The sequence below is a fragment of the Ipomoea nil genome, unplaced genomic scaffold, assembly GCF_001879475.1.
Source record: "Ipomoea nil cultivar Tokyo-kokei standard unplaced genomic scaffold, Asagao_1.1 scaffold2845, whole genome shotgun sequence".
Taxonomy (NCBI): domain Eukaryota; kingdom Viridiplantae; phylum Streptophyta; class Magnoliopsida; order Solanales; family Convolvulaceae; genus Ipomoea; species Ipomoea nil.
The window spans coordinates 8,405,681-8,419,213 of NW_017619273.1; the positions used below are offsets into that span (position 1 = coordinate 8,405,681).

Below are 13,533 nucleotides of genomic sequence, written 5' to 3' on the forward strand. Positions count from 1 at the left end.
AAAACGGGTGACATTTCTTTTCATTAAACAAAACGACGTTGTTTTGAATCTCAGTGCATAATCGATTATGCACTGCGGTGCACGATATAATTTGCACCCATCGGATCTACCTTAACAGAGCTAATCAAAGACCTCAATCATTTCATCGTATGATTCGCATCTTCTACTTATTACGGAGTATTAATTAATTTTTTTTTTTTAGAAATTTTTTAAAATATTTAAGAAAAAATTGCATTTTTATCTTTAGTTATATCCGTGTTACGTATCTAGTCCTCAAGTATATGCGTGACCATATTAATCCTTAAGTTATGCACAGAATCACAGAGTGACAATTTTATTCTCTAAATGTTTACTTGTGTAATAGTTATATGCATGACTATCTTTAACCCCTAAGTTATGTGTGAATTGATAATTTTAGTACATCGAGAATTATATCTGTCACTGGTATGTTACTAAATAAAGTGACTGATTTGAGGACCAAAAATGCAATTTTCTCAATATTTAACAATGAACACTACGTACAGCCTCTATAAATTGGGACATGGTCCATTGTTGCAACTTCCCACAAGACAATACTAAATTAGTTTGGTCTACTGGTTTAAGATTGTTGTTGGAAAGCCATAGTATCATTAACATGGGATTGAGCACCGAAGCCAAAGTTGTGTGTGTAGTGTTCATGACAACCCTCCTCTTGGCAATGCTGCAGCATTCACTTGCAGGTATCACATGTTTGGTTTGGTTTATATTCTTAGCATTTCTTTGATTGCTTTTGTTTTCTGGGCAGATATGAAGATGGAGTGGGGAGGGAAAACCAAGTTCAGAAAGGTTCCTCTTTTGTTTCAAGACTATATATATATGTGTGTGTGTGTGTGTGTGTGTGTGTGTATTAGTTCTTGTGTTTATACTATCATATCATACATATCTGCAGGTACTTTATACCTTGAAGGACGAGAAACAGAAATCGATATTCAATGGGAATGGGAATGGGAATGGAGATGAGAATGGGAATATGAAGAAGAAGAAGAGTGCAGTGGAATGGGAATTAAGGGCTGCACCATTAGGACCAGACCCTCTGCACCACAATGGGGGTAGTCCCAGGAAGAAGCCCACCACAATGCCTTAGGACTTAGCACTGTAACTTTGGCAAATTAAAATCAAGGCAATTAATGGATGCATATAAGGTTTGCAGTTTATAAGCAATCCCAGAATGTTTGGAGGACTACTGTGTATTATGTTTGTGATGTAATATACAATGTTTTGTTCCTGAGATTTTTTTTTTTTTTTTTTTGGTCACTATCCGAAGGTTTGCACCTTGTGACCCTAATCAACAAAGGATCACAAACCTAGATTGATCATAACTGACCGGCTCAAATCAAGAAGGTCAATAGGCCACTCTTGCTGGAAGTCCAAGTTGTAACCATGGTTGCAGTAGGCGCTAGACACTAGTCGGGCGGCTAACTAAAAAAAAGAAAGCAGTGCACGTGTGTGGGTGTATATATGTCATATCACACACACACACACACATATATATATATATATATATATATATATATATATATATATATATATATATATATATATGTATATAATGAATAAAATTAGCAAGGTTGAGTTGACCAGGTTAACTCGGCTAACTCGATCGAAATGGACGAGTTAACTCGGCCGAATTCAGTCGAGTTAGGCGTTAGGCGGGCGCCTAGGGGGAAATCGCCACGGTCTACGGACACCTGCGCCTAAGCGGTGCCTAGACGGGCGCCTAGACCTATTTTTACAATAATACTTGTAATCTTGTGGTTACCAAGTCAACACCAACTTGGCTTGAGTTGCCTCTAATATATATGAGAAATTTAATGTTTGGTTTTCGGGCTTCTTAAATCTTAGGGGCTGCTGGTTAAGAAATGAAGGTAACAGTAACAGTACTATTATTCATAAGTATTTTGGTTAACTAAATGTTTTGCTTCTAATTGGATTTTCCATGAAAGAATCATCTTTAGTTTTAATCATTAACCTTCAATTCCTATCTGTACACTTGGACACTTTCTATCATATTTTCCTTTGTCTTACACAGAGATTGTCTAGAAAGAATAATGACAGATGGAGATCTATCAAATCAGTCATATTGTAGCTTACTTAACTGGCCTTTCCTTATTCATTTGAAAAATACTTCGACTCCCAAGTTCTATTCCCTATATATACACAAATATATAGGAAAAGAACTCTTTTTTTTTTTTTTTTTTTTTTTTTTTTTTTCATTTCTGACAAAAACCTTGAATTAGCAAAAGAACTCATTTTACCTCTCCTTTTTCTCTTCCAAACCAGTAATTTTTTCTCAAAAACTGTGAAAAATCTCCCATTGGATGCCCTTAGGATGGTGTTATATGCATTCAAGATTTGCAATACCTTATCATATCAAACTGAACAACACATGCATTGAGTGCAAAATAGTAGTAAATGGTATTTTAATCATTTTCCCATTTCCCCAATTTGTTTTGTCAAGGGCCAGCTGTTATCTATATCTGATCTATACCAGTTTATGTCAACACCCCAGGTGACCTTTTTCTTGCAGAAATGGCAGTAAAAAAGCATATTCCAAAGATTTCACTTTCTCAGGATATATATACTCAGATGGACAGTGCCGCCACTTAAAGAATCTTTGCAAAAACTGCAGAAAAGGTGACAGTGGCTCTGTCCATGGTATCAACAATGATAAGAATGTAAACATAACAGAAACTGGCAGTTCCAAAGGCATTATATGCAGCATTAGCCTAGTACTACACTACAATATTAGGTCCCCCAAATTATTAAAAATGTCTCAACAAATAGTTAGTCCTTGTTGGGGGCATTTCATTTGGATGTGGGCAATGGAACTAGAACCAGACATATCAGAAACTAAGAAATGAGAATGAATGAATTTTCTTGAAACTCTCTTTGTGGTTTGATTTGTATTTAACATGAAATGATAACTAAGTATTCACACTTACAAAACAGTGGAGGATAATTTTAAATGAAACATCATAAATACCTGTTTACCAAGATTCATATGGTTGATTTGCATCCCCATCTGGAACATAGCCCGATACCCGAATTTGTTGCGATAAAAGATCCAGCATTTCATATATGAACTCTGAATCTTCATGTGATTTGTCACCAGCCACAAACTCAGTGATGGCACCACTGACCTCGATTGAGCTGATTCCTGGCCTCTTTTGTATCCCGAGCTCCTTCATTCTCCTCCTCACTTTGCTCGCCCCTCTCCAACTTCCAAACGCAGCGTATATGTTAGAAAGCAGGACGTGGTTTGAATCTCCACCTGGATCCAACTCAGAGATGTAATTCATCAGCTTCTCAGCCAATCTGACATCCCCGAGGCTCCTGCAGGCCGCCATCACAGATCCTAATATGACTTCATTTGGCTTCATGGGCATGGTCTTTATCATGCTCAAAGCGTCTTCTAATCTCCCAGCACGACTATAAAGGTCAACAATGCATCCATAATGCTCAATTCTTGGTGAAATTCTATGAAGTTCAACCATCATTTTAAAGAAATTTAGCCCCTGCTTCACTAAACCAGCATGGCTGCAGGCTGTGAGAGCTCCAGTATAGCTCACTCCATCTGGCTTAAACCCTTTCTTTTGCATCAAATCAAAATACTCAAGTGCTTCTTCTCCATGCCCATTCGCGGCTAAACCTACAATGATTGAGTTCCATGAAACTATACTTTTCTCGGGCATTCGCTTAAATACTTGGAGTGCCAATTCAACACACCCACACCTACAATACATGTCTATCAATGTGTTATTCACCCGAACATTGTTATTAAACTTGTGCTGCAAAATATAGCAGTGTAGCCATAGGCCTAAACTGAGAGTCCCCAAATTAGCACAAGCAGAAAGTGCAGAGATCATGGTCACATGATCGGGCTCCACTCCAGATAACAGCATTTCCTGAAACCATTCTAGAGCCTCTTGAAAACGGCTATTTTTCACAAACCCACCAATCAAAGCCGTCCAAGACACAGCATCTCTCTCCGGCATTTCATCAAACAACTCAACTGCATCGTCAAACTTGCCATTTCTCATGTACCCATCAATCATGGTGTTCCAAGTCACTCTATTCCTGACACTCGTGTGATCAAAACTCAACCTTGCAAGGCCCACTTGTCCGAACTTGGAATACATATCAACAACGACAGTGCCCACTTTTACGTTTTGAGTATCTAAGCTGAGTTTCCGAGCATACGCATGCATAGCAGCCCCAAAGGACCGGGACTGCGATGGGAAATGAGCGCAGCAGGAGAGAAGAGTTACGAAGGTGGCGTGGTTTGGCTCCACGCCGGAGAGTCTCATGCGGGTGAACTCATGAGCTGCCTCCGCTAACCGTCCATTGCGGCAGTACCGGGATATTGAGGAGGTCCACGAGACAGTGGACTCAAGATTTGGTTGTGCGTGAAACGAAGGTGTAGGCTGCGGCTGCGGCGGCGGTGGAGGTTGTAGCGTTGTGGTCGGAGAGGATGAGAACGCGGGAACGTTCATTGTTCAAATTACCGTTGAGGTTCAACACTTGAGATTTTAATTCTCTGCCACCCACATGCGAAATTTGTTCGGCCTGGATCTCTTTATTATTTTTTTTTTTTTGAAAATAAAGACAAATGCATTAATTCAAATCCGAAATAAGAGTGTTACAAATGATAGAGGAGGGTTCGTAAACCACTCTGAACAATCAGACAAAGAAACAAACTGCCTAGCTAGTAGATGGGCCGCCTGATCCACTGATCGCTTTACAAAGACTAAGGGGTTGTTTACTTCATTTCTCTGTTTTTCCATTTCCATTTTTTCATTTTTCCATTTTTCCAGTTTTCTATCTCCATTTCTCCAATTTTCCATTTCTCTAATTTTCTAATTTTCATTCCCTATTTCCAATTTTTCATTTCTATAATAATAATAATAATAATAATAATAATAATAATAATAATAATAATAATAATAATAAATAAATGAAATGGAAAAAAGAGGAAGACGTGGGGGTGGGGGGGGGGGAATAATAATAATAATAATAATAATAATAATAATAATAATAATAATAATAAGAAAGAAAGAAGGACGAAATGGAAAAAAAAAAAAAGAGAAATAAATGAAATGGAAAAAAGAGGAAGACGTGGGGGGGGGGGTGGGGAAATAATAATAATAATAATAATAATAATAATAAGAAAGAAAGAAAGAAAGAAGGACGAAATGAAAAAAAAAAAAAAAGAGGAAGACGTAGCCACGTAGGGGAAAAGAAAGGGAAGAACAAAACACAGACAAAGCGCCACACGCAAGATTCGATCCCAGGACCTCGTGCACTGTTCACGCGATTTACTGTTCACCCGTGTCCACTCTTCCATTTGGAGGAAGCTTTTTATCTATTCTCCAAATTTGTATTAAAAGAGGAAGAATGGAGATAGAGATTGAATTTGGAAGAAGAAATTTAGTAAACAACTTCTCTAATTTTCCATTTCTCTACTTCTCAATTTCTCCATTTTTTGGAAAATCCTCCATTTTTCCAAGTTAGTAAACGACCCCTAAACTACTATGAGCAAATAAACGCATAGAGTTTTTAATATCTGCCAAGATCAAATGGAAAGATGACTCCCCAGAATCTGAGTTATAGCTTTGGACTACTTGTTGGGAATTAGTCTCAATAACAATGTTACCATCAGTGTGGGATCTGAGCCAGATTAGAGATTCTCGAATAGCCACGGCTTCTGCCTCTCTAGATGAGAAATTGCCTCTCCAGTGAGCTCCCCATGCAGCGATGAAGTGCCCTTGGTCATCTCTTAATACGCAGTCAAAACCCATACATCCTCCTTCCTCATTGATGGCTGCATCAACATTCATCTTCAGAGAACCCTGTTATGGTTTTTCCCATTTATCTTTAGATAGTGCAGCATTATGGATATGATGTTCCTTAGATATCGCAGCTAACCAAGCAGAGTAGTAGGATTTAGTCTTGATGATCAAGCTTCTCGCTGACTCGATAGTCTGATCCTTCCAAACAATGTTATTCCTTAAATTCCAGAGATTCCAACAAACCATAGAGAGGATACAAAATTGATCTTTGGAGAGAGAATCCATTGCACTGGTCAACCATGATTCAAAATTATCTGCATCACTCTGGAGGTGGTAAAAATGTAGATAGTTCCAGCAAGTCTTAGCATAATCGCAGTCCACAAAGAGGTGTAGGATAGATTCATTACCACTTCTGCAAAGGCAACAATTCTCATCACAGTTGACATGTTTCTGCATTAGAATGTCCTTGGTGGGAAGGCAAGAGTTACAAGCCTGCCAAAGAAAGGTTTTAACTTTAGGAGGGATTTTGCACTGCCAAATATTGCTCCACTTCTTGGAATCCGCCTCATTCAGAACACCACCGATGACTTTGTAGCAGCTTTTCACCGAGAAGTTTCCATTTTCTTCTGGACCCCATACGATCTTATCCTGCACAGAAAGGTTAGGAAGGGGTATCTTCATAATAAGATTGGCATCTCTAGGTGTGAACATGTCCCTAATAATGGATTCATCCCAGCAATGAGTATTGGGATCAATGAGATCTTCCACCTTAGCATTCTCCATAAGAGGGAAGGGAAAAGACAAGATTTTTGGGCAGGTGTTGTCTGGTAGCCAGTTGTAACACCCCCATTTTTGAAACTACATAAACTGTCAAAAATACATACAATTTTTTTTTATTGAAAACAAATATAATTGCGGAAGCAAAAATAAAACTAAATGAAACGGAGTGTGCTACCGCCACGTTCAGGAATGGGGGTGTTACAAGTTGGTATCAGAGCGGTACGAACCTTTGGGAGCATAGGTTTACGAGACCTTAGGAATAAAATTGGATAGAAATCTAAAATTTTAAAAATGGTGGTGAGGATGTGAGACTTGCATATTGTGCATAAGTATTTGATTATTGTGCATTATTTTGATATTCGTGATTCGTGATTTGATAAAATATTGTTGAAGTTGGTGATTTTATTTGGCTATCTATTTGCTTACTTTTCCTTAATGGTGATCGTTGGATTATTTTGATAGTTAATTTGTATATAGCCTGGGTAAGCACTTGCATGAAAGTTACGGGGACGTAACTTTATTTCTTAGTAGGGGGGAATGTGATATCTGATCTTTGTGGTGTATTGAAGTTAAGTTTGAGTCTCTTCAGTTCCATATTGGTCAAGTCTCAGTTATTCCTTGTTGCCTTATGGTTATGCTTCGGGGAAGAAGCATCTTTTAAGGGGGTAAGATTGTAATACCCGGTATTTTCTTATGGTTGTGCTTCGGGGGCGAAACATCTTTTAAGGAAGGTAGAGTGTGATACCCCGATTATTTTTGTACGTTAATATTAGATTGATATTAATATCCTTTAGAATAGTTTACTATTATTATTTCATGGCTTTAGTTTAGTTCTAAACTTAATATATAAATAACTAATTTCCTAATTTATTAAACTAATATACATATATTTATGTAGATATGTTACAGATTGGTATAAGAATATACATACCTACGTACGTAAATAAGTTATAATGTATATATATATATATATATATATATATATATATATATATATATATATATATATATATATTTATATTGGTTTGTTAATAAACGCACACACACCACCTGGGGAAAAGAAATAAAAAGAAACCTAATTGCTCTTCATCTTCATCAGTAGTAGACTTCTAAAAAAAACCCTCTCATCCTTCTCTATCCGACACCATACTCTTCTCTTCTCTTTTCTCAATTCGGCATCAGTAGATCTCTTTTCTCAATTCGGCATCAGTAGCAAGTCACTTTTCGTTTCTACCCTTCAGTGTCATTGGAATCCAGGTAAGATTTATGTTCACTAAAATTTCTTTTGCCCCAAATCAAAAATCACTTTTCCTATGTGTTTATGTGATTCATGATTTTAATGAATATGTGATATTTAACGTGAAAAGTTATTTGATTATATTATGCGAATAGATATATGCGTTTGGATGTTTTGAAAACTCTGCATATGTAATATGGTGATTTTGTGGTGATTAAGAAGGATAAATTTTACACAATTTGATCATTGCCTGAGAAAATTCTGACTGGCGCATCTGGAAAGAAAATTTCGTGAAAAATGCTTACTAAACTTATTTTTGCTTGAACATTTTTCTGGAGAATCTAGACTTGAAAGTTTTGATTAAAAATATGTTTAGGTTTTTCCAGAATAATTTCGTAAAGTTGAGGCAGTGTTCTGCCAGTTAAATTACAGTCTGGCGCTGTGTTGGGAAATATTTTGGAAAAAATACTTCTAGGCCTTGGATTGTCTTGAAACTTTTTGTGTGTAATCTAGACTCTTTTTACTACTTATCTGGAAAATTTCATATGAAAATAGGCTACCGATTTTTCTCAGTAAATTCTGCAATTCAGGTCATAGTTTCTGAAAATTTTTGTCAGTTTCTTATTTGAGATATTGAGAAGTTGCTTGCTTGTGAAATATCATTACTGTTATCATTCTTATAAATATGGAGATTTGTGTTCATAATAATTAGGTGTGGAATACGCTAAACTGTGTTATATCTATGAGGTTAATATGATGTTTGGAAATAAATTTTTGGAAATATTGGTACAAAGGTTATAGATTCAGGTGTAAAGTTGAAAGTATTATTTGGGTGGAAAGATTTTGCTTTAAGTGGTGAACTTTTGAGGATTTAGATATATATATTTTGTCAATGGAAAGTGGTGTCATCTGGTGTTTTTGTGAAGTGAGCGGTTGGAATATACCGACTCACTAAGGAGCCTAAAAACTCTCTGTTTTGTGGAGTGAGCAGTTGAGATATACTGACTCACTAGGGGGTTTTATATTAACTTCCCTGTTGTTTTGAGGAGTGAGTAGTGATGTAAAAGCTGACTCACTAGGGAGCTGTGAAAACTCCCTGTTTATGAAAATATATTTTTTGAGAATTTGAAAATCCTCCATTTGGTACCCATTTCTTCTTGGCAATTTATATATATCAAGTGTGATTGATTTTGAGAAATTTAAATGTATTATTGGAAGATGTTCTCTTGGAAAGAGATAAATTGAGAGATTGGAATTCTCTCTTTGGTAATACTATTTTGAGGTTATGTTGAGAGATTGAAATTATCTCTTTGGTTATTATTTTGAGAGTTTGGAAACTCTATTTGGTTATTATTGGAAATTATTTTGGTGATTATATTATGATTATGATTTAAAGAAATTGAGTAATGAGGATGCTATGAAATATTTAGAGGTTATGGGTGTATGGAAATGTTGATAAAGGTTATATGGGAATCTTGAGGAAAGAATAATGGTTGAATGATTTTGGGATTATGGATAGGCAATGCCTTAATTGATTCTCTAGAAGTTTTTGTGGATATTTGGTTTTATGGACTTATGTGTGATTTCCTCAATATATATTTGTAAATTATTAATGATTATTGGCATTGTTGAGAATATGAATCTTTTAAGGGGTTTATGTGCAAATTACCTGCTCCTGTGTGTTATGTGCTATGTGCAAAATATTTTACGGGGTGAAGTAGATCTTACAAGCTTAATGTTGAATTTGTGTGTTTCTTTGTTTTCTATTCTTTAATTGTTTTGTAGGAACTCTTGCATGAGCATTGGACATGATAATGAGTGAACCACCTAGAGATATCATTTATTAGTTAGACATTTAAATTGTTAGTTGTTTTTGTACTAATACATATTTTGAGTTGTTTATTGTAAATTGTAAATTTAGCCTTAGCGTTTGGGTATAGAGAAATACCTGAGCGTGGCGGTAGCACTCTCCTTTTCTTTTAGTTTTATTTTCTCTTCGGCAGTTACATTCGTTTTCAAAAAAAAAAAAAAAAATTGTATGTATTTTTGACAGTTTATGTATTTTAAGAAATGGGGGTGTTACACCAGTTGTCACCCCAAATGCGAGTAAGCGAGCCATTCCCAATTCTCCATCTAGAGTGTTTACGGATGATATCCTGAGTTGCCATTAAACTGCTCCAGATAAAAGACGGATTGGCACCTAGTTTGGCATCAAGAAAAGAGGAATTTGGATAGTATCTTGCTCTCAAAACTCTAGAGGCCAAGGAGTTAGGATCATTGGCTAGTATCCATGCTTGTTTGCTAAGGAGAGCAAGGTTAAAACCATGTAGATCCCGGAAGCCGAGTCCTCCCCATTTCTTGCGCTTGCAAAGAAAGCTCCATTTTTTCCAGATTATTCCTTTACTGTTGCTGCCACCCCCTTTCCACCAATAGGAGTTCATGGTAGATTCAATAGATTTAATAAGGCCTTTAGGCAAAAGAAAGACCCCCATGGCATATGTCGGAAGAGCTTAGAAGATCGTTTTCAACAAAATCTCTCGTCCGACTTTAGAAATAAATCCGTGATTCCACCCGTGAATACGATTGACTATGCGATGTTTGATGAACTTGAGAATCGATGTCCTGTTACGACCAATTAGCATAGGGAGACCCAGATAGTTCCCATTGCTACTGGAGTGTTGTATGCCCAAGATGTTGCTTAACTGATCTCTCACGTAGATAGAGGTATTTCTGCTAAACGCCATGGTGGATTTGGAGAGGTTTATGCATTGACCCGATGCCTTCTCATAGTCTCTAAGAAGAGTATGCAGACTGTTTGCCTCCTCCATGGTAGCTTTGAAGAAGATAAAGCTATCATTGGCAAAAAATAAATGGCTGATAGACGGAGTGATCCTTGATATAGAGAAACCATGGATACTGCCTTTCCTCTCGTAGTCCCTGATCATCGCACTGAAACCTTCTGCCACTAGGATGAACAAATAAGGAGATAATGGATCTCCCTACCTTAAGCCCCGTTGAGGTAAAATGGGTCCAATTTCCTGGCCCTTGTTCAACACGAAGTAGCTCAATGATGATACACACTCCATTATTAAATTGATCCACTTTGCATCGAAGCCCATCTTAGACATGATATTCCTCAACAGTGACCATTCTAGCCTGTCATAAGCCTTGCTAATGTCCAACTTGAGGGCTGCTAGACCATTTTTCCCCTGGGTTTTCCTCTTCATATGATGTTGCATTTCAAAAGCAACAATTATGTTGTCGGTGATAAACCTACCCGGGACAAAAGCACCTTGATTTGAGGACACTAAATCATTTAACAAAACCTTCATTATATTAGCCAACACTTTTGCTAGAATCTTGTAAGCAACAGAGCATAAAGAGATAGGCCTAAGGTCTGCCATAGATTCCGGGATGGGTTTCTTAGGTATCAACACAATGTGGGTGGTGTTAATGTCCTTCGGCAGTTTACCAGACTCCATAAAAGTATTGCAGAAATCAACCAGGCTCTAACTGAGAATATCCCAATAGGATTGGAAAAACCCCGGGTTGAAACCATCAAAACCCGGGCTCTTATCAGGGTGCATACTAAAAACCGCTTTCCTAACCTCAGAGGCCGTAATGTTTCTCAACAGCAAAATATTTTGGGAACTGGTAATTCTAGAGTTGATAAAATTAAGCACATGATTACAGTTACCAGCATCTGAAGAGAAAATATTTGAAAAGTAGTCTCTTACCAAGGAGTTTAGCTCAGGTCCTTGAGGAACCCAAACGCCATTTTGATCACAAAGCCTGAGAAGCTCATTGTTCCTCTTTCTTTGTTTGACAACATTGTGAAAGAACCTCGTATTGTTGTCACCACCCTTGAACCAGAAAAATTTGGCCCTTTGCTTCCAAAATTGGTTCTGCCTATCGAGAAAGCATAGGAATTGAGCTTGTGCAGCAGAAAAATCATTGATGCTTTGGGAATCAGTTTTGGGTCTAAGAAAAGTCATCTGTCGACGAAGGTTGTCAATTTGTGGCTGCAAATTCTTGTTTAGATCTTTTCCCCACTTCCACAGCTCACTGCTGCAGAGCTCGAATCTGGAGCAAAGTTGGAGTCCTTCCGAATTAGACCAACTTTGGTGGACTATCTCCCGGCATTCTGTTTCCTTTAACCAATAATTTTTGAACTTAAAGCTTTTCCTCTTCCTTGAATGTGTCGACGGTGAAGGCCAAATAGCTAGAGGAATGTGATCGCTAGTTGGAGCTTCGAAGGATTTGGCTTTAGCACCATCAAACTTGTCGAGCCAAGCACTGTTGACTAAGATGCGATCGAGTTTCTCCATTAACCAGTGAGGATAGCCCCTTCCTTTTTCCCAAGTATATTGATTACCCATGAACTGGTAATCTCTCAGACCACAAAAATCAATCGCCTCCCTAAAACCTTGCATGAGCCATTGAGGTTGTCGAGCTCCACCGATTTTCTCTTCTGGGCAGAGAACATCATTGAAATCACCCATAATCAGCCACGGTAGAGGGGAGATAAGAGAAAGATGCTTGAGAAGGTCCCAGGTAATTCTTCTTCTATGTTGTTCTGGGTTCCCATAGAAGCCAGAAAAACGCCAGGTGTTAAAGGGAGAAGTGGTTGTAACAATGATGTCAATGTGATTGAGCGAGCTGTCAGAAACATTAAGCTGAAGCGATTTTTTCCAAAACAGGGCCAGTCCACCACTTTGGCCTACAATGTTCACAGTAAAAATATTATCAAAGCCCAAAGACTTGCGTATGTCTTCCATTTGAATCACACCTAACTTAGTTTCCATTAAAAACAAAAGAGTCGTCCTCTTGGAGTGGACCATGTCCACAAGAACTTGAACCGTCGTAGGGTTGCCAAGCCCCCGACAGTTCCAAGATATAAAACTCATTGGTTTAGGCGGGCCTGTGACGCAGGTCCCGCCTCTAGCAAGTGTTTTGAGAGGCTCGGGTCAATAGCAGTGAAAAAATCCATAGCTTGAATCTGTTGTGAGGGCTCCGGGCCCTTCCTCTTCTTTCTCGTGTCAAGCCCAATAAGGAAATTATTTTGGAGGCCCAAAGGCAGAGTGTTAGTTGTGGTGGGCTGAAACATTGGGCCAATATTAGCCGAAGCATCTGAGATGGGAGCCTTCAAAGATCCAACATTAACTGAGAGATATGTAGGCGTCTGACATGACTCAAAGGCAATAGGTTGGGTTTCAATAATGGCTCCTGCTGTGATTGAGGGAGAATTAAATGCGTGATGCTTTTCATGACTATCCCCAACTGCCATCTGAGAATGCAAATCCTTAGACTGAGCATTAACCGTTGGATAAAGATTCTGCACAAATTCCTTTTGTCCAACGGGTACCTCGTACCCCGGGTTTCCCGACGGATGATGATTTAAATCGGCGGTGGTGGACTCCTTTCTCTTCGGTAAGGTGTTTCGATTTGGACGCTGCGCAAATAACCATCTGTTTGCTTGGGAGTTTTGCCTCCTACCCACTACTCTGAGATCTGACCCATATGCCCTAGGCGTGTCCATATCAGTGGAATCAAAATGTTTGATACATGAACTTTCACTATAGCCGATTACACCACAGTAGAAACAAAAGGTGGGAAGCCTTTTGTATTTGCATTCCAAGGTTATTACCTCCCCGGAAGCACTCTTTATCTTGATTCTTTGGCGAAGAG

The 13,533-nt window shown here is 38.0% G+C and overlaps 3 protein-coding genes across 3 annotated transcripts; 1 reads left to right on the forward strand and 2 right to left on the reverse strand.

Annotated features, from left to right (window-relative positions):
• Positions 1-496: 496 nt before the first annotated feature.
• LOC109159933 lies at positions 497-1,123 on the forward strand. Its single transcript, XM_019308046.1, has 3 exons — positions 497-719; positions 785-825; positions 929-1,123. The coding sequence occupies exons 1-3, from the start codon at positions 542-544 to the stop codon at positions 1,121-1,123; spliced, it is 414 nt and encodes a 137-aa protein (XP_019163591.1). The 5' UTR covers positions 497-541.
• Positions 1,124-2,894: 1,771 nt separating this feature from the next.
• Positions 2,895-4,602, reverse strand: LOC109160239 (pentatricopeptide repeat-containing protein At1g05750, chloroplastic). The gene has a single exon (XM_019308501.1). The coding sequence runs from the start codon at positions 4,530-4,532 to the stop codon at positions 3,027-3,029; it is 1,506 nt and encodes a 501-aa protein (XP_019164046.1). The 5' UTR covers positions 4,533-4,602; the 3' UTR covers positions 2,895-3,026.
• Positions 4,603-9,908: 5,306 nt separating this feature from the next.
• On the reverse strand, positions 9,909-10,790 carry LOC109159934 (uncharacterized mitochondrial protein AtMg00310-like). Its single transcript, XM_019308047.1, has 2 exons — positions 10,427-10,790; positions 9,909-10,312 (listed from the first exon to the last, which is right to left on the reverse strand). Exons 1-2 carry the CDS (start codon positions 10,788-10,790, stop codon positions 9,909-9,911), a joined length of 768 nt encoding a protein of 255 aa, XP_019163592.1.
• Between the last annotated feature and the right edge of the window lie 2,743 nt (positions 10,791-13,533).

What these genes read in the sequence shown, in the direction of transcription:
- LOC109160239 (XM_019308501.1), bottom strand. Translation starts at nt 4,532, where the DNA reads ATGAACGTTCCCGCGTTCTCATCCTCTCCGACCACAACGCTACAACCT.
- LOC109159933 (XM_019308046.1), top strand. Translation starts at nt 542, where the DNA reads ATGGTCCATTGTTGCAACTTCCCACAAGACAATACTAAATTAGTTTGG. An exon ending in GCTGCAGCATTCACTTGCAG is followed by an intron (nt 720 to 784) that starts GTATCACATGTT and finishes TTTTCTGGGCAG; the next exon opens with ATATGAAGATGGAGTGGGGA. An exon ending in GGAAAACCAAGTTCAGAAAG is followed by an intron (nt 826 to 928) that starts GTTCCTCTTTTG and finishes ACATATCTGCAG; the next exon opens with GTACTTTATACCTTGAAGGA.
- LOC109159934 (XM_019308047.1), bottom strand. Translation starts at nt 10,790, where the DNA reads ATGATCAGGGACTACGAGAGGAAAGGCAGTATCCATGGTTTCTCTATA. An exon ending in CAAACATCGCATAGTCAATC is followed by an intron (nt 10,313 to 10,426) that starts GTATTCACGGGT and finishes TTTTGCCTAAAG; the next exon opens with GCCTTATTAAATCTATTGAA.